Source organism: Aulostomus chinensis, chromosome 1, assembly GCF_037954235.1.
Source record: "Aulostomus chinensis isolate RoL2024-O1b breed Wild chromosome 1, RoL_Achi_v1.0, whole genome shotgun sequence".
Lineage (NCBI taxonomy): Eukaryota > Metazoa > Chordata > Actinopteri > Syngnathiformes > Aulostomidae > Aulostomus > Aulostomus chinensis.
The window spans coordinates 55,022,234-55,045,727 of record NC_141320.1 but is presented as its reverse complement, the minus strand read 5'-3'; the positions used below and the strand labels follow the sequence as shown (position 1 = coordinate 55,045,727).

The window sequence follows — 23,494 nt, the reverse complement described above, 5'->3', positions numbered from 1 at the left end:
AAGTCACTGAAATGGGATTGTATGGCAAAGGTAGGACATGAGTTTTCACCCCTATTGAGCGAATTAAGTATGGATATTTTACCCTCCAGTTGGCATGACACACATTAATGTTTCAATACAATGTCGTATATTCACAAAATGCATGAAAATCAAATGGGCAGCAGCAGTAAACAAGCTTGCCCCCTGTCTCGTATCGGCATTTCGTGACGACATTTCTGGGCGGATACATACACACATTACTTCCTTCCATTCTCCAAGCCGGACTCTTTAGTGTGAAACACAGTCCCACTCGGAAGCACAGGCATAGGAAGCAGAAAGATGTGGCTGTTTTCAGTGTTGGTTCCCCTTCTTCGACTGTATTTCTGCGGAATGAAAGTCCTTTTCTACCAGATGTTCAACAGATCTTTTACACTACCAGGTCAGCTCATCCTATATTTTATGGATTTCTCGTATTCTCTGTTGATGTGCTTTTTTTTTTTTTAACGTAGTGTCCACGCTTTGTTCCTTCAGCACACCGAAATTTCAGTTTCCGTTAGGGGCTATCTTGTAAACTTAAACTAACAGATGAATGTTCGCTAATAAGTGATTTGGTAATATTGTGTCTTTCTGATATAATAATACTGCATTTTATTCGAGGTGAGGCGGCGTTACAATTTATCCAATGTTTCCTGTTAAGATCTATTAGTATACCGAATGTCTTAATCTCTCAACTCACAGTTGCTTTTGGGTGGTTTGTGCATCTTTCACAAACAGCACAAATTTTCTCATGCACTGTATAGAGGACACTGCTGGAACTTTTAACCCTCAATTTATTCTTGTAGACGGGAATGAAACCTGATGGCTACTTGTAACTCCTCGTTCCTCACTTGTAAAATACCAGTAACTTTCAATCATTCATCTCAGGCTTGCAAAGACTTTAATGTTAAAAAAAAGGTATACAATAGATTTCAGGAGCAAACTATTTCAAATATCTATAAGACTGAACATCTCATTAATAAAAGTGAATCAAGGACAAAGTAAGTGTTGTAGTGTCCTGTAATTTTTGTGTATGATCATTTCAAGAAATAACCAATTATATTTAAGCAGGGAAAACTTGTACATGTTCAATGGTAAATTACAGATATTTGCCATTTAGCATAAAAAACACAAATGAAAGTTCAGTTTCTTACCTGTACAAAAAAATAAAAACAGGCAGACATCAGCTAACTCATGTTGTGGATTAAGCAAAAAATATTATAGTAATAATTGAGAGGCCTGCCTAGGTACAAGATTGTACATCCCAGTCTCACTTGGGCATCCCCTGGCCACTGGGACCATGTCTGAGATACCACAATATACCAATTACCTGCCCCATCAATCTTTTTACTTTCGCTTATTTATTTCTTTATTATTATACCATATTGAATACAAGTAACAATATGTTCAGTCTGCTTTCTTTGTGACAGTTCTGAATAATTCTCACTTTTACTGGTGGTATTAATAAGCATGCTGGGTATGTACTTGGAAATGAAAACTTTTACATGCTGATTAATATGGTTTAGTATTGATATAATGACAAAGTATCATAATAGTGACAGGGTTTAATTGTTTCCTGGTTTGTGCCAGGAGCTTATGTAGTTGGAATTTTCAGTGATTTTGATGAAATATAACAATTTTAAACTTGGGTTTGTTACTATTTTTCTGATGAAAGCATATTTGCAAAAAATCAGATCATATTTTGTGCTCAATGAGATCTGACTGTGATCAATGGTGTTATGTTGTCTGCCCTACAAACTAACTGGGTGATTTTGAGGTTCAGAGGTTTTGATCTAAACTACAATGATATTTAGTGTTAAATCATGTGGCACTCGACTGAGAAAATACTAATGCATTGTACTCTGGCACAAGGAGGGGAATTAGTATCCACAGTGAGTTCGTTAAGTCTTGCAGCTTGTGCTCATAATCTTGCTAAGAATGTGTGCTATTTCTCATTGGGTATCTGGATTATTGTTGTTTACTAAATCTTACATGACTGGTTCGTAACTCACAAAGAAAGAACCTGAGAAAAGGTCCATGATGATGCGCCTGTAACGCAGTTTTCAAAAAAAAACCAACAACAACAAGGAATGATCATTAATTTTGTTGGACATGAGCAAAGTCTGCTTTCTGTGAAGGGCAATATGAGTGATATTTTATGCTAGAATTGACTTCTTTTACCTAATTTGTCAATGTAATCCAATTGTTTGATTTAACATTTTCAACATTTCATTATAGTTTCGCAAACAGCTTTATTGTTTTCTTCAACCTGTAAACATCCTCAAATGTATATTTCACTATTTCTGCTAGGTATTCATTAAGGGAAGGTGTCCAAGTGCCTTGCCAAAGGAACCAATGGAGGGTAAAGGTTCAGGACCGTCATGCTCTGGCCTCAATCTGGTTGCACATCCCCGTGCAAAAAGCAAAGTCTGGAAATACTTTGGCTTTGACACAGACGCTGATGGGTGTATATTGCACTGGAAACGTATATACTGTCGTGTATGTTTGAGCCAAATTGCTTACTCTGGAAACACCTCCAATCTCTCATATCACCTAGAAAAGAACCATCCTGTAGAATTCAGTGAATTTTTGAAGAGCAACACAGATCAGATGCGTGAAGCATTCGCTACAGCATTCTCCAGGATAAAGACAGAGCCTCCAGGTCTGCAAGTACAGCAAACCCTTGAGACAAACATAAGGCAGACCTTAAACTTTGAAAACAGACGACAAAATGATCTCACAACGGCCATCATCAACTTCATCTGTGAGGGGTTGTACCCTGCATCTGTAGTCGAAGAGCCTACTTTCAAGACCTTAATGAGTATTGTTGATCCTGGATACTCTCCACCAAGCAAAAGTGACATGGTCATTAAAATGCTTCCACAGATGTATTGCCGTACCCGAGATGCAGTCTTTAGTGAGCTTGCTGGGGTTGTGAACTGTGCTGTTACTACAGACCTTTGGCAAAGCCAAACCCAGAGCAGGACATATATTTCACTCTCTATGCACTCAATTAATTACAACAGTACAAGTGGCTTCTCCATGTCTAACAAGTGCCTGAAAACCTTTGAAGTACACAAGGATAACATAGCTGAGAATATCACCAGAGCAATGTATGAAGTCTTTGTTGAATGGGGGATAACTCATAAAGTGGTCGGTGCCACCACGAGTGGTTCAGTGGACATTGTGAAAGCATGCTCACTCTTGGAGCTGTCAGTGGAAATGCCCTGCCTTGGACACACTATTAATCAGGCAATTGATGAAACTTTCCAGCTGCCACGTGTCAACAGCTTTTTAGGATGTTGCCGCAACCTTGTGGACCATTTCAGAGAACCAGCAATGTACCTACTGAAAGAAAAACAGACCCAACATGGCCTTAGCCAGTCTGCACTCATCACAGACAGGGGTTGGTCTTGGTTGGCCACATTTGCAATGTTGCAACGACTAAAGGAGCAGCAGGTGGCTGTAACTGCAGCACTCAGAGAGAATGTCAGCAGCCATCATTTCAACTTTGAAGGTCCTGACTGGGCCTTGTTGGAGGGTCTGATTGAAGTTCTTCAGCCCTTTAAAGTTGTAGCAAACATGATCACTTCCTGCAGGTATCCAACCATTAGTATGGTACGGCCTGTGCTGCATATGCTTTTGAACACCACCCTTAAGATAAAGGAAGGGGACCTCAAAGAGGTCAGCATGGCCAAAGAGGTTATCTCCAAGATCCTATCAAGCACCTACTCACAAAACTCACATTTACTGCAAGAGATCTCAACATTCCTCAACATTGCTACATTTCTTGATCCTCGATACAAAAGGTTGCCTTTCCTGTCCACTCAGGAACGCTCCAAAGTTGAGAGTAATGTCATCGAGGAGGCAAAAGCAATCCTTGAAAAGCAGAATGTAGAACAACAATGCCTTGAAGACTTTTCAGTGGTATCTGATGAGCCTCCTACCAAAAAAACAACTTTCCTGAGAGAATCTTCAACCAGTAGATCAACTCAAGATAACCCCTTAGCTGCCATATTTTGCCAGTCTGATGCAGACCAGAGTCAGGAGGAGCTGCATGCTCAGGTGGTTGAGGAGCTGAGCAATTATAAATCACAGAGAGTCCTAGGTCTGAATGAAGATCCTTTACATTGGTGGTCAAGCCATGCCACTTTGTTCCCTACCCTACCCAAGGTACTCCAGAAGTACTGGTGTGTTCCTGCTACAAGCGTTCCTTGTCACAGACTGTTCAGCTCCTCTGGGACTGTTTTGTGTGGGAAAAGGAACCGTATAGCTCCAACACTTGTAGATCAACAAGTCTTCTTGTATGAGAACTCACGGAGCTACTATGACCCCGAACCTTGTGAGGATGACTTGGCCAATATTTGGGAAGGGACCTGTGGTCTGGGTCAGACAATTGAGTGATAGTTGTACTGTGTGATAGGATCATAATAGTTTTACAGTTCTGGTATTATTGTAAAGCTGATATCTAAGACTTGCAGAAACATAAAAACAAATAGTAACAATGTTATTCAGACTGCTGTATGAAAATTAAAGTTTCTTTTCTTTATAAATTTACTGAAAGGGTCTGGCTTGTTATCAGTATAAGAAGCATGAGGCATGTTTTGTCTCACCTGGCTGGAGGCAGATCAAGCTTTATTTCACCTTCCAAATCTACAAAAGCTGAAACACTGTTTCCATTTTTTTTGGGGGGGGGGGGGCAATCTGTGTATGTTTCCATTGAAAAAAAAATGGAAAGTTTATTTTGAGCTGCTGTTCAAGAAAATGTGTATAGCCATGCTATGTTTTCTTGTATGCTATACAGGGCTATTTGGTTTCATACTTTTCGTCAAACTGAACAAATAATTGGATATATAGCTTTGTTCATGGTGCCCACAGGATGGAATCTGTTTTGATGACCCAGCACTTTTCACTTTTTAATTTCTTTGTTTTTGTTTTTTAGTGGAATGTTTTGACCACCATAGCAACTACTAACAACCTAACATGCATGCAAAGTTAATGACCATGATTAAGATTAAACCCTCTGACATTCTCATGCTAACATTATTGTGTGAGGTCGTGTGATGATGAAGTAACTTGTGACTATTTACTTTTTCACTGGTCAACTAACTTACCTGCGACTGCGTATGGATAAATACAGACTCATTATCTTAATCAGTTAATGTTAGCAATGTGATCAGGTTTTTTTTTCACTTTGAACAGGGCCAGACTCACTGGTCCCCTACTTTCATTTTTCATGCTCAGACAGACCAATACATCCTCCTGCTGTGTATTTCTGTCACAAACATGAGTTTGTTGTCAGTCTGCTTATCTAAGACTCATAATGACAGAAACTTGAAGGTAGAAAGGATGTGTTAAAGCTATTGAATCAACAATATTCCTTTTTAAAAGTAATATTACAAGATGTTTTTTTACAATTTACTCAATAGGAAAAATATGTTTTATTATTCTTCACAGTACTATACAGTATATCATAATATATTAGTTTGGATGATCTTTCATGGTCAGAATCAGAAAAAAGAGCACGTATTTTAATGTTAATGAGAGAACTTTGATGTCTGACACTATAGGACAAACCCCTAGAGTTGAGGTTACTCAGTCTCTACTGCTCTTTATATTTATTGTAATTGTAAACCAAAATGAACAAATTATATTAATTCCCTTCTCTATGTTTTAAGATTAGTGTCCTGCATGTTCGTCAAGTTTCACATTCCCTGACCCAGGAAATTTCCCTGTCCAATTTAAAATTCTTCCATTAAAAGCATACAATATTTGATCAACGTGAATGTGTTGTATGAGAAATTGAAAAAAAGCTAAAAAGCACAAATTTTCTTCGATCTTTGACCTTTTGGATGTTTGGAGAAATCCCTTGTAAGATGCAGATATATAGTACTCCTGTGAATCCTGCCAATGTTTGACATGTAAAATATTATGTTCTTGTAAGACACTGGTACATGCAGATGATGTTGCAAAAACAATTTATTAAATATGCCAGTTCCAGCATTTGCTTGACTGATCTTTGCCTGCCAGCACATGGTAAATCTGACCTGATTGGTTTGAACTTGGAATGCACAGTACTGTTTTGTTTTTTTTTTCTCTTTCAGCTATTCTGTACTTTATAATTGATTTAGGCTGATATTTACTGATGTTGAAATGCTGTTATTGTTTTTCTCCCACTGAAAACATTGGGGATTTGAAAAAGCAGAGTATTTCTTTATTGTCAAAATATTTGGAAAAGCACATAAATCTTGCATTATTTATTGTTTCCTCCTCGTTAATAATAAGCACAGAAAAGATGTAGGCTCCTATAAGTAGCCATCAGACAGATACCAGTATATTTACTGTGGTTCATAAACTAATGCAAACCATTGAATAGTCATGGAATTTTGAAAATAGCATTTTTAAAGCCTGGATCCTTTTTTTTTATAAACAAAGCCTGAAATTTTTTGGCGAAGTCAAATCTGCTTCACAAATACAAACTGGCCTGGAAGAATCTTAAATGAATATCTCATATTTATCAACTTTAATATATTATCATGAGTTTCTCTCAAACATGCTGGTAAATTTGGATGTGAATTTTTCATGTATAAGCATATTTTTGAGAGAATATGTTATCAGGGAAATTTTCCTCTGGTGTTAAAATATCATGACCATTTATCAGTAAATATGTGTGTAATCCCTCATTTTTATCTGCTGAAAGAGAGCATGTGTTTAATTTATGGTGAATTCCTAGTTTAAAAGCTATGTTGCAGCATTTTTTGTGCCCCTCCATGCAGGGCTTGATACACTACTGTCTAAAAAGATAAATTATTTAATCTTTTATCCAGAAGAATCCAAATGAGAAAGATTGCATCATGTTCTCATGTGGTCCCATTTCTCCCCCACACAGTCTGTCCAAAGCAGAATGGAAGGGTTGCCATTGTGACGGGGGGTACACGTGGAATGGGTTTTGAGACAGCAAGACACCTGGCAAGTCTTGGCATGCATGTTATTATAGGTAGGCTCCTCCAATCATGTAATCTCATTAAGCAGGTATATCTCTTTGTGTGATCCTAAATACATCTCTGCAACCAACATCAGGTATTACTCAATAAAATGTGGAGTCTAGTCATAAGCATTCTGCATTCTTTCTTTTTCAAAGCAATAAGCAGTAGAAGATTTGGCCTTTAATAAAGGAGCTGTTTTCCTTGCATTAGGTTTACTTGCATTATTTGGATTAACTTGAGGCTGGAAGTTATATGTAAACAAAGAGGCTGTTTAGTTTGGTGTTTGTTTGCACATATTTGTGCCCTCAAAGTGAGAACATACTCCTCCACTTTAAAAAAAAAATGTAATCTGGACTTAAACTGAGAAAATTAGCTCATCTGTTTTACAAGTACATGTTAGGATACATGAGTATTTAATGCTGCATTGAACAAAAACTACTTGGCATTCTTGGTGAAAGAGCTGAAGTGGGTAATTGCTGGACATCTGTCTATCAAGTTTCTCTGATCTCCATCATCTCCAGCTGGCAATGAGCGAGAAGAGGGTGTCGTCGCTGTCAGGAAGATTAAGGAAGAAGGCAGCAGAGGAAAAGGTAATCATCTGTCATTTAAGTTACATTGCAGCCAAAGCACTGAAAAACAAGCTAGATTTATCTTCTGTCACTACCCTAAGGAATGTAGTCTGAAAAATTCTTTCAATTTTATCACCAGGATCTATTTCTTTGCTATTTATTTTAAAATGAATTTAGCTTTCTTAAGACTTTTTTTTTTTTTAAATACATCCATCCATTTTCTCTGCTTATTCTGTTAAGTGTTGGGGGGGAGGCTATCTCAGCAGCTTTCAGGTGTGAGGTGGGGTTCACCCTGGACAGGTGACCAGTCTATGGCAGAGCCAACACATATACACTCACTGGCCACTTTATAAGGCACAACTCTCCAACTGCTCGTTAATGCAAATTACTAATCAGCCAATCACATGGCAGCAACTCAATGCATTTAGCCATGTAGACATGGTCAAGACTATCTGCTTCAGTTCAAACCGAGCATCAGAATGGGGGAGACAGGTGATTTAAGTGACTTTAAATGTAGCATGGATGTTGGTGCCAGACGGGCTGGTCTGAGTGTTTCAGAACTGCTAATCTACTGGGATTTTCATGCACAACCATCTCTAGGGTTTACACAGAGTGGTCCAAAAAAGAGAAAATATCCAGTGAGCGGCAGTTCTGTGGGCGAAAATGCCTTGTTGATACCAGAGGTCAGAGGAGAATGGCCAGACTGGTTTGAGCTGATAGAAAGGCAACAGTAACTCAAACAACCACTTGTTACAACCAAGGTGTACAGAAGAGCATCTCTGAACGCACAACACATCGAACCTTGAGGCAGATGGGCTACAGCAGCACAAGACCACGCCGGGTGCCACTCCTGTCAGCTGAGAACAGAAAACTGAGGCTACAAATCGCACAGGTTCACAAAAATTGGACAACAGAAGATTGAAAAAATGTTGCCTGGTCTGATGAGTCTTGATTTCTGCTGTTACATTTGGATGGTAGGGTCAGAATTTGGTGTTGACAATAGGAAAACATGGATCCATCCTGCCTTGTATCAACGGTTCAGGCTGGTCGTGGGGCTGTAATGGTGTGGGGGATATTTTCTTGGCACACTTTGGGCCCCTTAGTACCAACTGAGCATTGTTGCAGCACCACAGCCTCCCTGAGTATTGTTGCTGTTGCTGTGGCTACTTCCAGTAGGATAACGCACCATGTCATAAAGCTTGAATCCTCTCAGACTGGTTTCTTGAACATGACAATGAGTTCACGGTACCCAAATGGCCTCCACAGTCACCAGATCTCAATCCAATAGAGCACCTTTGGGATGTGGTTGAACGGGAGATTTGCATGATGGATGTGCAGCTGATAAATCTGCAGCAACTGCGTGATACCAAACTCTCTGAGGAATGTTTCCAGTATATTGTTGAATCTATGCCACGATGGATTAAGGCAGTTCTGAAGGCAAAAGGGGGTCCAACCTGGTACAAGCAAGGTTTACCTAATAAAGTGGCCAGTGAGTGTAGACAGACAACCATTCAATTTCATTCACTCTCACAGCCTCGCCTATGCTCAATTTAGAGTCAGTTAGCCTAGTCCCAATGTGTATACCTGGAGAGAACCCACACAGGCACAGGGAGAACATGCAAACTCTACACAGAAAGATCCCGTGCCCGAGTCGGGCTCAAACTCTGAACCTTCTTGCTGTTAGGCGACAGTGCTGACCACGGCATCACTGTGCCGCTTTTTGAAAATCAAACTTATATTTTTAAATGTCATGTTCTTTTTCAGAACAAAGTGTTTCCCAGAGAAAAACAACATTAGGTTTCTTTGGTGGTGTTATCTTTAAGTGGAAGGACATAACATGCTGTCATTTGCTGTGTCTCCATGTGATTGTTCTTATCCTCATGAACTGACCCACTTGTTTCTCTAGAATGTGCAGTTCCTCAGGTAGATAGTCTCTCACCTTTGTGGTGTCCAGCAGCAGCCTTGACATACTGCAATGCTTAGGTTCCAGCCCATTAAAAATAAAATCATCGGCATGATAAGTCCAAATTGTCACTTCTCCATTCCACCAACGCAATTTTCTGGTCCCTTTAACTTTGGCCCTGAACTCACAAATATCCTCCATTAGCATGAGGTTGACTTGCTGTTTATTTATTTTCCTGATCTCCTCCAACGTAAAGTTAAGAGAAGTTTTGGATCTTTTCCAATTTGTCTGCCAGTTTTTTGATTGTAACCACCTTATTTCCTTAATTCATAATGCAGGGAAAAGAAATTGGGTAGGATTAATTTAATACTGCTCTAGTGGCTGTCACCACATAATCTCAGATCCTTTACAGTGTTGAAAGAGACCATTAAGTAGCATCTGTTGTAAGGGATTCCTTCTTTATGATTGGAAAGTTGTTATCATGGCTTGGTATTGTCTTTGTCAGACCCAGCCCTCATATCTCTCCAGTGCCAACATTTCACCAGTTATCCTTTGTTGAGAAGTCTACAAACCACTGGATGACATCATGATGCCTCTGTCCACTTCCACTAATGTCTGTGGGTTTTCATATCTTGTAATTCAGCTGAATTTCTGACATGTGACAGTTGGTTTCAGTCCATTATGGCCTTCCATATACACTGACACATATTTTTACAGGTTTGACAAGAGGATTATTGTTTTTACAGGATTTGGTAGATGCTGGCTGTTCTATTTGAGCCAAATTGGACATCAAATAAGACATGATGTTAGTTTGATGAAATTTTACTTTATTTTGAAATTTGGGTTTTTACCTGATAGAAATAGATATTACACAGGAGGAAAGACTTTGTGAAAATAGAAAATGGAGTGATAATTTGTTTTTACAGTTTCTGTTATACTGTCTGCAAAATTATATGGAGAACACTGTTCTTTTTTACATGTATTCAGCAAAGAACAAGAGACATCTGAGGAATGAACAGATGATTCGAGGTATAGATGGCTGTTGCCATTGAATAAGTAAAGAAGGGAATACTAAATGTTTTGGCTAATTAAAGATAAGGGTGCTTTAGACAAAGGACACTATCCTATTTATTGACAGGATTATTTCATCACAGTTAAATGATTTTGTCTTTCAGCTGAGTTTGTCTTCCTGGACCTGACCTCCCTGAAATCTGTACGACAGTTTGTTCAAACATTCAAAGGCCGAGGCCTCCCCCTCCATATTCTGGTAAACAATGGTAGGCTGTTTTGACTTGCACTGTACATGTATAACACATAAAAACTTAGACTAATTTCTATCCCTCTAAAGGCTGTCTTGGCCATTTCAATATATATTTTTTTTTTAAATACCGTAAACATTTTTAAAATGTTTTTTATTATTTTTTCCAGTTTCAGTGATAAATATATCGCAGTGTCAACCTCGAATGATACACTGGTGTAATTTAGGACTCTATACGGAGTTCTTTTTTTTTTTTTTTTTTTTTTTTTACAAGACTCTCATATTTGTGAGCTAAAAAGGCTATTCCACTAAGGATTAATACTTAACACCATTTTGAGGAAAATACACAAGTTAGAAATGAGTAATGGGCTCCAAGTCAAATGGCCATCCACTATTAAGTAACCAGGCACAGTACATTATCATAACGATGTATTTTGTGTTCTGCACTGGCTGTTGCTGCCTGTAGCTGGGACCATGCTTGTTCCTGAGCTGGAGACAGAGGACGGCTTTGAGTTCCACTTCTGTCTTAACTATCTGGGCCACTTCCTGCTGACCAACTTGCTGATAGACCTGCTGAAGAAATCTGGACGGCCTGGCTTCTGCTCCCGAATTGTAAACATGTCCTCTGCAACGCACTATGCTGGGGTCATACACATGGATGATCTTAATAGGCGGTAAGGGGAGCAATTCAAGTCCTGAGTATATTATTTTTAAGAAAAGTTTCACTTGACTCTTTACCTCAGTAGCACGTGTATTATTTGGAGACATTTTCCGTCTCAACTAAGTACAGTTCTACAGGCAGAGGAAGCTTCTCTCGGGCTCAAGCTATGTTGAGACTAACTAGCAAGCTATTCATGACTAAACATGGCATCAAATTGAGAATGTCATTTATTCAGTGGATAATGCTAGACTAGCAGTCATTGTTAGTTTATTGGACTTCTTCAGCTGAACAACAATATGTCTTCTAATCTCTTCAATCAGACTGTTCTTGGTCTATTGTTCAGTTGCCACTGAGAGAAAATAAGCACTGAGACAAAATAACCATGGAAGTGTCCAATATATTGTCAGTTGTAGGGCTTTTACTATTTATTTAAAGTTTAAATGTGGGATGTAAAGTTCACATTATAACTATAAAAACCTTTTACGTATGTTGTGTCTGTGAGCTCGTCAGATAAGGGATGCAGAAATTTATAGGCTGTGCATCGGCCAACAATTGCATCCATGACCAAAGTAGTCCATGTCAAATAAGCAGCCAATCATAAATGGCAGTACCCTGATGTGTACAATTTAATTGGTCCTCAATGATTTTTTTTTTGGTTTGTTTCCCTGATACATAAGGTAGGGTGCTCTGCTTCTGATCAGGACTCTGACGGGTCCGATTACCGAAAGCAGTGTTTACTGATACTTATCATCAATCACAACTGTTAACTTGAAGATTTGTATTCATCATGTACATTATTCCTTTATTTTAACATTCTTAATTGTACTGTGTTTGAAATATAAAAGTTAAGAGAGAAGAAAGAACCATTAACTGACAACTTCTGTATATTAATGGCAGGCCTAGCAGCGTCACAAACCCTTTCCCTCCCTCTCTCTCTCTCTTTAATCAGCAAAGATCAATCCAAAACACCCTTACAATGAATGTTAAATGTAATATAATAAAAGAAGCATGAGTACTGGAAAAACACAAAGAAAACATAGCTGATGCAGTTGTTTTCATAACTTTAAAACTTTGGTATTTGTATTATCCCTGGACTATACAATTATTGATTCATCAGACCATTTGATGTTAGTCTTGTAATCCAGCAGAGCATTCTAAAAACATACTACCAGCTTGCCCTGTCGAAGGTCTTTTGATCAGTAAACATTAATGTGGTGTTTAGCAGAGCCATCCTGAGCACATATTCAGGCACCAAAACATCTAAGGAGTGTGCAGAAGGAGATAGGGTTTTACACTGCGCAAGGCAATGACACAAAAGAACATTTTTTTGTTTAAAAGTGATGAATCATGCTGACAATCACTTATTATCCCTGAATCCAAATCCCAGTTTAAATTGATGGAGTAGTGTTAGGAAGGCATTGGTCTGGACAAAAGAGTGAGCAACAAAAGAGAGAAAGGCTTAAGATATAATCAGTGCTACAAACCAATCCAGTTTCAAGTTGTCACGAATGACATTGTCACACCAAGTGCCATTACCCCTTACCTACAGTAGCAAATGCAATTTCTTCCAATGGACGCTCCAAGCAGGTGTTTAGGAATGTAAACAGGCAGTCTGGTTCAACCATGGCATACTACTATTTTGGGACACTAAATAACATATGTGCTATGAACCCAGAAGAGGCTGGTCTTTGGTCAATGGCAATATGCGCAAAGTGATATATAAAGGGTGCAATGATTAAAGGAGTAGATATTCAGAGTTAAGATATGGTTCTATTGATACCTGATAACATGGAAACAATTGCTGCCACCACCTCCTTGCCATGCTTCACCTCTGATGGCTTAAGTTAGGGTTAGGGTTTTTCTCCTCCCCTTTCTCTCCCTCTTTCTCTGCCCCTCTCTTTCCTTCTGTATATCTGTCTTTATTATGTCTTTGTCTCTGTCCCACTCTCCTCCTGAAGTCTCTTTCCCCCCAACTATTCAAAGTAGATGGCCATTCCCTTTGGGCCTGGATCTGCTCAATGTTCCTGCCTGGTAAAAAGAAGGTTTTCGTTGTTGTTGTTGCAGGATGTGCTTGCTGATGGAGAACTGTTAGGTGTAAATTCTTTTAAGGAGTGTGGTAGTAGTTCACATGCCAGGAGGTACATCCCAAATGCACAGTGGTAATTGGTATTTGTGCTCTATTTGACTACTTTGAAGGTAGGATTTCACAGCTGCTGTTCTCCCCTGGCCTCCTTATTTCACCAGGATTTCCTACAGTTCTCATGGAGCCTACGCCCAGAGTAAACTGGCTCTGGTCCTCTTCACCTACTACTTACAGGAGCAGTTGACAGCTGGTGGCTTCTCTGTGTCTGTCAATGCTGTGGACCCGGGAATGGTGGACACAGCGCTATACAACAACCTGTGGAGCCTTGCTCAGGCACTCAAGAGACCAGTCGCCAAGTTCCTGTTCAGGGTACCTCTTTGCTAACATGTACTCAGCTTGATAATTGGCTGAACATTGTGATTCTCCTGCTTCCTGGCTGAGTTCAGATTAAGCTGAATTGTAGGATCCCCTCAGCATTAATTAACATGAACAGCAAGTTGTAGCTGGATAACATTTCTGTCCATGAATTTAAAGAAAATATCTGTATTATCAGTTCATTATTCCCTCTCTTTTTTTGATCTACAGGACAGATCAGTGGAAGGTGAAACAGCATTAATTCTTCTTTAAAATACATGCACAGCAAATTAAATCAAGCTGCAACTTGCTATAGATGATAAACCTGCTAAGTGTCTGCCTGTGTGAGATATTTGTAGTTTCAGCTTTTCTTTTCCTGCTGTGTTCCTGCCTCAGACTCCAGCAGAGGGAGCCTCCATCACCATCTATGCTGCAGTTGCCTCTGAGATGGAGGGCGTGGGCGGCTGTTACCTGTACAATGGCGAAAAGAGGCAGTCTGCCCATGACTCGTACAACTCTGAGCTCCAAGCTGAGCTGTGGAAAAAGAGCTGTGAGCTTGTCGGCCTTTAGGAATATTACTATTACGATGAGGACAGCTACAGTACTCATTAATTGAAACATACTGGCCCTATTTCCATGTGTGTTTGTGTTGTATTGAATTTACAATACTGGTAGGTGTTGGAAGAAATGGCACTGTCTATTATGTACTTTTTAGAATCATGACTCAAGGAGCAAGATTTATGAAAAAACAAATGCAAAATATGATTCAGAATGAATGCACTCATTCGGACATTAAAGAAAGCCCTTGTGTAGGGCCCTGGAATATTTATGGTTTATTTCCATCATCATTCCCTCATCCGGTTGGTCCGGGTCAAGGGGGCAGCAGCCTCAATAAGGAAGCCAAGACTATCCTCTCCCAGCCACCTCCACCAGCTCTTCCATGGGAATCCCGAGTCATTCCAAGGCCAGCCGAAAGATAAAATCCCTCCAGCATGTCCTGGGTCGGCCCGAGGCCTCCTCCTGGTCCAACATGCGTGGAACACCTCCTGAGGGAGGCGTCCTCACCAGATGCCCGAACCACCTGAACTGACTCCTCTACATGGCGGAGCAGCAGTTCTACTCTGAGTCCCTCCTGAAGGACTGAGCTTCCCATTCTGTCTCTAAGGGAGAGCCCAGCCTCCCTGAGGAGGAAACTCATTTCGGCTGGTTTATTTCCAAGAATTTTATATGAAAATTCCCCTGTGTAAATGTATACTGTGAACCACTTAGAAACTCATCAGGAATTTAAAACTGAACACAGTCCCTGCTGTAATTTTCTAATCGGACTCCAGAAAATTTGCCAGAGACCCAAAGTACATATACATCTTCTGAGCATCAAAGCTTTTAGTTGATACATCATCATATTCTCATCTACAAAGAGAAACAAGTATTCAAATGCAACAATGTATTATTTATTGAATCCAAATGTAGAATTACATCATTATAATTATTTCCATAACCTGAAAGATGCCTTAAATGTATTATTATTAAAAAATTACAGAATCAAAACAATTTTAATTCAAGAATGTAAAAAAATATATCAGGGAAAAGAAAACTAGTAAACCTTTAAAAAAGTGTAAGCTTTGTTAGTGTGAGAACTGACATGAGCAGACAACAAAACTTCAAGCCTTTTGTCACCAGTGTGTTGCCAAAATGCGATGCAAGAAATGTGAAGTCTGCATGCCAGTTCATTCCCATCCGGTCCACTGTGAATTCATTCACCTTCATTTCATCCAAAACAAAGGAACAGTGATTTTCTGCTCGATAACCTCAGTGTTAAGTCACATTCCCAGTTATAGCAACAAGCCAACTATCTGAAGCTTATGAGTCCCTTTTACTTCCTGATTTGCAGATGTCACTCTTGTTTGAAATGTTTTGAAATTTCTCGCCAAAATGATCGAGTAAACAATCAGCAGATGTGAAAATGGACTTGCAGATATATAATGTTTATGTATGTATGGTCAGTCACTCAGTTTCAGCTTCAGTAACTTTATAAGGAGTAACCAAGTGGATATATTGGTGATCTCAAGTCAAGGAAAGGGTAGGAAGGCACCAAGATGAAGAACTGGAAGTCATAGAGTGTATTTACAGCTCCCCAAACTGGTGCCATTCATTCAAGGGGACTCCCAGTTTCCTTTTTTAGACAAAATTTTATCCAAAAGGTTTAATGGAGCCCACATCTAGAAATGCCACCCTTCATCGAGTTGAAACTGCCAGCTCTTCTTCAAATGTCAACCTTGTGACATGAAATCTGCCTGAGCTGATCCAGATTACACTCTTAAGGACAAGAGGCTTAAGTATCAGCTGCGTGTAAAGGGGAACAGTGTGACCCACAATCACAGCGTGACTCTGCAGCCGATGCTGTACAATAAACCTCAGCTCTCCTTCCTGAAGGATTCCAAAAGCAGCAGAAAGCAAATGTAGTGGTGAAGAGGTCACTGTGAAAACACAGTGGAAATGTCTGAACTGAACTGAGCTACTCAAAAATTAAACAGGATTACTTCAGAACAACACAGGTTCATTGCTAATTGTTACTTAATATTTTGTGTGTGTGTATTAAAATGACTTCTCTGTTCTACTAGCCCAATTGACACATAAACACAAAGAGTCACACTGTTGCTCTGAGACTGTTTGCAATTGCTTACACTTTTTAACTATCTTTGTAGCACATTATACCCCCCCCCCCCAGTACTCCTGTTCCTTCCTACATCTGTCTGGTCTACATTTGCAAGAACAGTGAAACAGTTTGGGGGCAAAACTACTGGTCCTTTAAATCTAAAATATAGATTTGCAAGTTGTTTTTCCAGTGTTTCCCACAAGAGCCTGTTGAACTTAAAGGTCAGAAAGGTTTTTTTTTTAAGATTTGCTGATGAGACAATATGAAAGAACATGAGATATTTCTTTTCAAGTTTGAAGTATTGCTTTTTAAAGAAACATTTGGTTGTCGTGCCACTATGTTCACATAACTTTCTGAATCTGAGTAACTGTTAATTGGTATTTTTTTGTAAAAGGCTTCTCTACTCTTCAAACAAGTGTACACATCATGAGATGTGAATGTCTCACATAAGTAGGTAACAATCATGTCACTGAGTTCAATGCAGGTAAAATGGACACATAGTCTGGGCTTCTGCCAGATTATAGCCCTCATATTTACAGTAGAAAATCAAATGTTGCATGCATTTTAAACCTCTGGAGGAGGTTCTGGCATGTTCTGGAGTACAACAGCACACTGATCAATAATGCAGCTCAATATGTAACAGCATGTTGAAACACGTGTCTCTCACCGTCCTCTCGTGTTGTTTCACATTCATCCGATCGATAGATTTACAAAACTGATGTAAAAAAACTCTGAGATATCACCCCAAAAAATGTGTCTTGGGTCTGGACTTGAACAAGCCTTTTTGTGACCCCTCCAGCTCGTCTGGGTCATGAAAAGTTGTGCTGTGGACAATCTGGGACACCCTCCGGCGCAGCTTGTGCAATTTGGGCTTCATTCTGCTAAGTGAAGAGTTCCTCCTGACATGCTTCTCTCTGGGATGGTCATCCCTGTCCACAGAGTCCCACTCAGAGGGGTTGAGGAGCTTAAGGTTTGACTTGAGAACCCCGGAGAACCTCCAGCGGCCTCCATCCCTGGAGTCACAGCTCTCTGGGTCTGAGGATTCTCCTATGATGTCCCGTATGTCTATGCTGACATTACCAGGGAGGTACTGGCTGGCCTTCTTCCCGCTATAGTCTCTGACCTCTACATCTGCATCATAGGCACCAACTAAGAGCTTTATCACCTCCATATGGTTGTGCATGGCTGCTATGTGCAGTGGCGTGTAGCCACTGTTGGTTTGGACATCCACACTGATGGGGATGTTGTGCTGCTTGGCAAAGTTGATCATCAGCACCAACAGATCTGGCTTCCCGTGCTTCGCAGCCCAATGTAAGCAGGTGAAGCCAGTGATGAAGTCCTTCCTTAGGATGAGGCCAGGTTCTGTGATGAGGAGAGAGTGCAAGCTGGACCACTCCCCATCTGATGTGCACATCATCCACTCATGCTCCAGTGGGTCCAATGTGATGGAGGCCCTGTCCTCTTCTAGGCTGCAGGACACCAAGGATGCAGAGTCGATGTCACTCTTGGAGGGCAGAGAGATGGAATTGTGAAACACCATGCTGCGCCGCACCTGGGGCGAACTGTTCATCATAACTTCGATGAAGTGTTTGCGGCTATTGTTGGGGGTGGTGTTCCCATCACTGCCACACAGAGAGCATGAATCCAGTTGCACCTTATCCTCCCTTTCATTTGACTCCAGCTGTCTGCATGGAATCTGATGCTCAGAGCTTCTGGATTTCTGCTGACTGGTAATCACATAAATCTGTTCAGATTCTTCCTGGGGCTCCAAGCAAAGACATTCTGGTTCAGCTGAATGTTTAGTGGAGGAGGGTCCACAAGGATCTTCCTGTCTAGGCCCAGGCAGGGTGAAGACTGTTCCCTCTGTTGGGAGAGGTGACGCTTCAATCACTGCTATGACTGGTATGTTAGCCCCTCCATCCTGTACCCTCTCAGACTTCCTCTTCTCCCACAAGAAGCTTTCAGTGTTTCCCATCTTATCTGCGCTGCTGTCCACGTCTTCCGCTACACACATATACCTGTGACACGCACTGTCGTTGTTCTTTCCGTCTGTCAAAATGGTAGCAAGAGAATCATGCGGAACTGTCAACCGGCTGTCGTTTCCGTAACCTGAGCCAGGTGTGTGTGGCTTGTCAGAGAAGGCGGGCTTCTTCTGTGGGGCAGCACAGACCTGGCTGCTGCCAGTCCGACCAGGACCCGCGAAAAAACGTGAACTACCCTGTGCCTCAGGATGGGCTTCACTCGAATGATCAGGATCTCTCGCTGAACCACGAAACTTTTTCTTCTGGCAGATATTTTTAACCCCATTCTCAGTTTTCACGAAAGCAATGTTATTAACGTAGCGTTTGAAAGCCTCTTGAAGCGGCTCCTTCCTCTTAAGCTCCTCCGGGGATACGGCCGTGAAATGATCTATTGACTCACAATTCCTTACTCGGACACCATTCTCAGTCAGAAAGTCCAAAACCGCACACTGAGAGCACTCGAAAGCCATATTAAAAATGTCAGAGACACCAGGTGATACAGATTAATTCGCTCTGAAGGTGGGATAACTGTTTAAAATGGGAAAAAGCATGTAAACGAGCGACACACTCCACTGCCTACCCCGCAATGATCCTGGGGTATAGAACTAAACCCTGAAGATCCGCTACTGTCGGTACACGCTAATGACTCAGAGCCTATCCCTATGTTTTGTTTCTAGAGTCAGGCATTCACCGTCTCCTAGCAACAAGAGCTGACCAGTGACACTAGCGGACCGTACCATACTGTCGAAGAGGGGTATTTTTTAAGTATTTGTTGTAATGATAAATTATTTCTTCCATTTTGAAGTATATTGAAGTCAAAGTTCGGGTTTGGTGTGTTTTTTTATATGTGTTAAATAGAAAAATAAGTGTGAAGGACTCTCCCACTCATGGGCGCCGCTAGGAGGGGGGTAGGTGGGAACGATTCTAAGGGCCCGAGCACTGACACTGGAGGGCCCCTGTCAGTGGGGCTGTAAAGTAAAAAAAAAAATTGATCATTTAAAATGAGCTAATTAAACATGGTTGTCGATTTATTACTTTTTTCTTGAGTTCTTCATCACATTGTCATTTAACCCCCCTTGCAAAATGGTGCAGTCCAATTCAAACCCGCGAATGCTGCTCTGAGCTACGTCCTCTGCAGGTGTACGCTCACAGCCGCTGAATCAGTGATGTGGTGGTGGACGGTGTGAGAAACTAGCGGTACTCAGTTTTTCTCCAAGGAAGGTATGCTCACTTACCTTGAGTGTTCAAAACGCTAGTGAATGATAACAGTTCTTATGAACGCGGCCCGTTTAGCCAACCAAGAGAACAATTTTACAGTTAGTGCAGTGCCAGTTTTCATTAAAAAACGCTACCTTTGTTATCCCGGTGAACAAACAGCTAAAGTGGGTGAACTTGCGAGATAAACTAGACTCACAGACAGTACAAGATAAACTATTACGTTATGCTGGTGCTGGTGCTAAAATTCATAACTAATACATATGCACAGATTCAGCTTCAGGATGACATAATCCGCCCACCCAAACTACTGAAACCAGTTTCGAAGAAGGAGGTAAGCAATACATAAAGGCTTTTGGATGGAATTTTTTAATGACCTGGTCCATCAGTGCTCTGCCACAAACCCAACTTTTGGGTTGAGGGCGTGTGGGTATCCCTATGTGGTTTTTAATCTGTCACACATTCTTTATTAATTGATTTTTTATTATTATGTTACTTCTAACATTTTTGTAAAGCACCTTGAGTTACATGTATTGTTTGAAAGGTGTTATATAAATTAAAGAAAGTTTGAAGGTTTGAATGAGAGAGACTCCTACTCCGCTAGTTAATTAAAGTTAAGTTAAATTAATTTACTTTTATGGGTAACACATGTAAGGCTGAGTGTGAGGTAAATAAAATGCATCTAACATGCATGCATTACTGAAACCTGCTTGCTTCTAACTTGTTCCTGTATTAACTTACTATCTTGCATGCATGATGCATCACTGATACAGAGCCAGGCCCTACATCAGGCCATGATGCAGCTGCCAGTGACACCAATGTTGCAGTGCAAGAGAACAGGGTGAGTACCAGCAGTGCAGAGGGTGAGGAAGCAGCACAGAGTATCATGTCACTTTCAAATTAATTCATAAGATGTTTCCCTTCTTACTTGTAAGCCTATGGAGTATGGAGTTAATTTGAATGCATCTAACTTGCATCCATCACTGTAAACTGCATGCATTTAATTTTTTCATTCATTAACAACTAAATTCCATCTAAATTCTGCATCACTGATACAGATCATCAGGTCATGATGCCAGTGATACCAGAAGTGTTGTGCAGGACAGGGCCAGTACCAGCAGTGCAGATGGTGACAGTGCAGCACAGAGAGAGGAAGAGCATGAGGGGGCTGAGTTGAGGGACATTTGCCAGTCTGAATGTGAGGATCCACTGTCTACTGATTCAGGGTTGTGGCCAGCAAACCTCACGGACAGTGATAGAACTGGCATTGTCAGGAAACTGGCTACCACAGAGTTTAAAGAAATCCCAAAAGACTCTGGGAAGGTAAAGCTTTATACCTAACACACACACACACACACAAATCGATAGTATTTCCATAGGTACTTATAGGTATTTGTATGTTGCATAGAAAGCTGTGTGTACGGATTTGCAGAAATTGAATATGTTCAAACCAAACTGTGTCAAGACAGAAATTTGAGCATGAGTAAGACATTGTTTTAAAATTGTGTGTAAGCAGCTTATGAAAAACCTGTACATGACTGCTGCCTAAAAGAAAGAATAATAGTGGATTTCTTGCAGTGCACTGAATGGTGAATTGAATGAAATAAGTTTGTAATTAAGTTTATACGTTTATTTAAAGTCACACAAACTGAATGGGCAACGAAAAGTCTGACAAACGTGCAGTTGTGATGATGGGGGGTAAATGGGGGGGGGGGGATTTGAATCTTTCATGGGGCCCAAAATTTCTGGCGGCGCCCCTGCTCTCTCTCTCCTCCCACTGATGCACAACGAGCATCACGGGAAGGTGAACGGTCTCTTGTTCTCCGGATCTGGTGGGAGAAGGTACGAAGTTTTGCTCCGTTCATTTATTCAAATTGCTCTAAAGTTATATGTTTTTACTTGTATTGCTGTTGCAAAAAATGTTCGACAAATTGAATTATATTTGACACATGTAATTTTGTGCATTTGGTAATGTTTTTTTTATATATACGTAATTAAGCTTGTTAGCAGGCGAAAAGTTTTAGCATACCTAGCGTTGCCATGTAGTCTTGAATTGAGAGCAGACTTTTGGTGGTTGAACAGGGGCGGTGACTTATATGAAGACGCCCTGTGGAATATTGTCTTGCCCTGCCATTCTCACAGAGGTATGCGAGGTTGGACTCTGTTTTCTTTTGTTTTGTTGTACCATAGTATGATTTTTGTAGTATATTTGTACAATATTGTCTGGGACATATTGTTTTATTTAGCTTATTTTATTTATTTAATTATTCTCATCCTTTTTATCGAATGCATGGTAGTTAACAGGCTCTTGTTCTCCGGCTCTGATGGGAGAAGGGGTGGTGACTTATATGAAGACACCCTGTGTAACATTGTCTTGCTCTGCTGTTCTCACACAGGCATGCTACAAATAAATGCGCCCACTTCTCATCCCAACTGGCTGTCCTGTTGATTTTGATCAGACACAACGCCGAATGAACCCCGCTACACAGGCGCAGGGAGAACATGCAGACTCCACACAGAAAGACCCCGTGCTTGAGCCATTACAATTATATTTGTTAATAATTATTATAGGGCTTCACGGTGATGCAGTGGTTAGCACTGTCTCCTCACAGCAAGAAGGTTGTAGTTGGAGCCCCGGGTGGAAAACGGGGTCTGTAGTAGTTTTTACCTTATCTGATGTAGCGTGCTCGTTGTGTTGCAGGATTGAATAAGGAGACCTTTAGGTTAAGTGCCCTCTTTACTTGCAGCCACTTGGGCAACAGGCAATAGGTAACCATGGCAACCACTGTGTACGTCCCCCCAATATCACTCCACCTCTGAAGCAGACACTATCCAATGAAGGTATTTGTGCGCGGCACTATACTACATCCTCCCTTCATATAAAAACAAAAGACTGTAGCTTTAGTTGTGGAGATCTGTCAAATGATCAAGGTATAACCCTCAAACATGTGAAGTAACACACATATGTATAGCTCACTGACTTAAAGCACAATACTCTTAACTATATTCTGGTTTGGCCAAATTGTATAGGTTTGACATCACAAAATTATATTCAAAACATCAAATAAGTCTTGTACATTTCAAAATACCTTTAGTTGCATATCTCATTCCTCTTTTTTAAAGTAACACATCATAACCATTAACCTCATTGGCTCAAAACATAGTCTGTGATTCTGCCTGGTGGCCTAACGGCATGACCACTCCTGGTACGCACTGCCTCTGGAGGTGAGGAAGAATCCACACAGGCACTCTCATTAGCACCAGTGTCAGGGGTGCTGTCTCCATCTTCAAGGCTGTCCAGGTCAGCATACACCTGTATGTCGCTGGGTGTTTTCCTCAGGTGTCTCCTGTTGTGCCTGTACTGCTGCCCCGATGGTGTTACAATGTCATAGGACCGTGGTTCAGCTCATGTCACCTGAACAATAGCAGGACACCGCCCTTGTTCTGTTTGCAATTTGAACAGTGCTATTCAGGACCTTGCCCATGAGCGTTTGTGCTGGAGAGTAGTCCATATCTGTGACATGTGTGTTCCTCAGAGTGAGACGTGCAAGATACAGATCAGAGTTGGTTTGCTTAGCCTTCTTTAAGAGTTATTTAACTATTTTTACATTCCTTTCAGCAAGGCCATTAGATTGCGCTTAGCTGGGACTTGAGTGAGTGAGTGTGATGCCCCATGCTGCTGCAAACCTCTTTATCTCTTGGCTAGCAAACGGAACATGGTCACATACAATCTCTTTCCGAATGCCCACCCTGGCGAATACTGACTTCATTTT

General features: G+C 40.7%; 3 protein-coding genes across 4 annotated transcripts; 2 read left to right on the top strand and 1 right to left on the bottom strand.

Moving 5' to 3' along the window:
* The first annotated feature begins 267 nt into the window (after nucleotides 1-267).
* On the top strand, nucleotides 268-17,237 carry dhrsx (dehydrogenase/reductase (SDR family) X-linked). Of its 2 annotated transcripts, XM_086206716.1 has the most exons (7): nucleotides 268-418; nucleotides 6,905-7,012; nucleotides 7,523-7,591; nucleotides 10,649-10,750; nucleotides 11,198-11,405; nucleotides 13,637-13,844; nucleotides 14,226-17,237. In XM_086206716.1, exons 1-7 carry the CDS (start codon nucleotides 319-321, stop codon nucleotides 14,397-14,399), a joined length of 969 nt encoding a protein of 322 aa, XP_086062842.1. In that variant the 5' UTR covers nucleotides 268-318; the 3' UTR covers nucleotides 14,400-17,237. The 2 variants fall into 2 exon arrangements, with proteins under 2 accessions (XP_086062842.1, XP_086062761.1); XM_086206635.1 differs by lacking the exons at nucleotides 6,905-7,012; nucleotides 7,523-7,591; nucleotides 10,649-10,750; ... (1 more) ...; nucleotides 13,637-13,844; nucleotides 14,226-17,237 and adding an exon at nucleotides 2,326-6,826 and having other exon boundaries at nucleotides 289-418.
* Nucleotides 15,253-19,174, bottom strand: LOC147272270 (ankyrin repeat domain-containing protein SOWAHA-like). The gene has a single exon (XM_086206835.1). It carries the CDS (start codon nucleotides 18,974-18,976, stop codon nucleotides 17,225-17,227), a length of 1,752 nt encoding a protein of 583 aa, XP_086062961.1. The 5' UTR covers nucleotides 18,977-19,174; the 3' UTR covers nucleotides 15,253-17,224.
* Nucleotides 17,525-23,152, top strand: LOC147272269 (uncharacterized). The gene is made up of 4 exons (XM_086206959.1): nucleotides 17,525-20,055; nucleotides 20,495-20,562; nucleotides 20,780-21,044; nucleotides 21,804-23,152. The coding sequence occupies exons 1-4, from the start codon at nucleotides 19,948-19,950 to the stop codon at nucleotides 21,810-21,812; spliced, it is 450 nt and encodes a 149-aa protein (XP_086063085.1). The 5' UTR covers nucleotides 17,525-19,947; the 3' UTR covers nucleotides 21,813-23,152.
* Nucleotides 23,153-23,494: the final 342 nt, after the last annotated feature.

Excerpts from the sequence above, each read along its gene's own strand:
- dhrsx (XM_086206635.1), top strand. The coding sequence starts at position 2,371 with ATGGAGGGTAAAGGTTCAGGACCGTCATGCTCTGGCCTCAATCTGGTT.
- LOC147272270 (XM_086206835.1), bottom strand. The coding sequence starts at position 18,976 with ATGGCTTTCGAGTGCTCTCAGTGTGCGGTTTTGGACTTTCTGACTGAG.
- LOC147272269 (XM_086206959.1), top strand. The coding sequence starts at position 19,948 with ATGCTGGTGCTGGTGCTAAAATTCATAACTAATACATATGCACAGATT. Across the intron at positions 20,056-20,494 it reads AACCAGTTTCGAAGAAGGAG|AGCCAGGCCCTACATCAGGC; the intron begins GTAAGCAATACA and ends TCACTGATACAG. Across the intron at positions 20,563-20,779 it reads TTGCAGTGCAAGAGAACAGG|ATCATCAGGTCATGATGCCA; the intron begins GTGAGTACCAGC and ends TCACTGATACAG.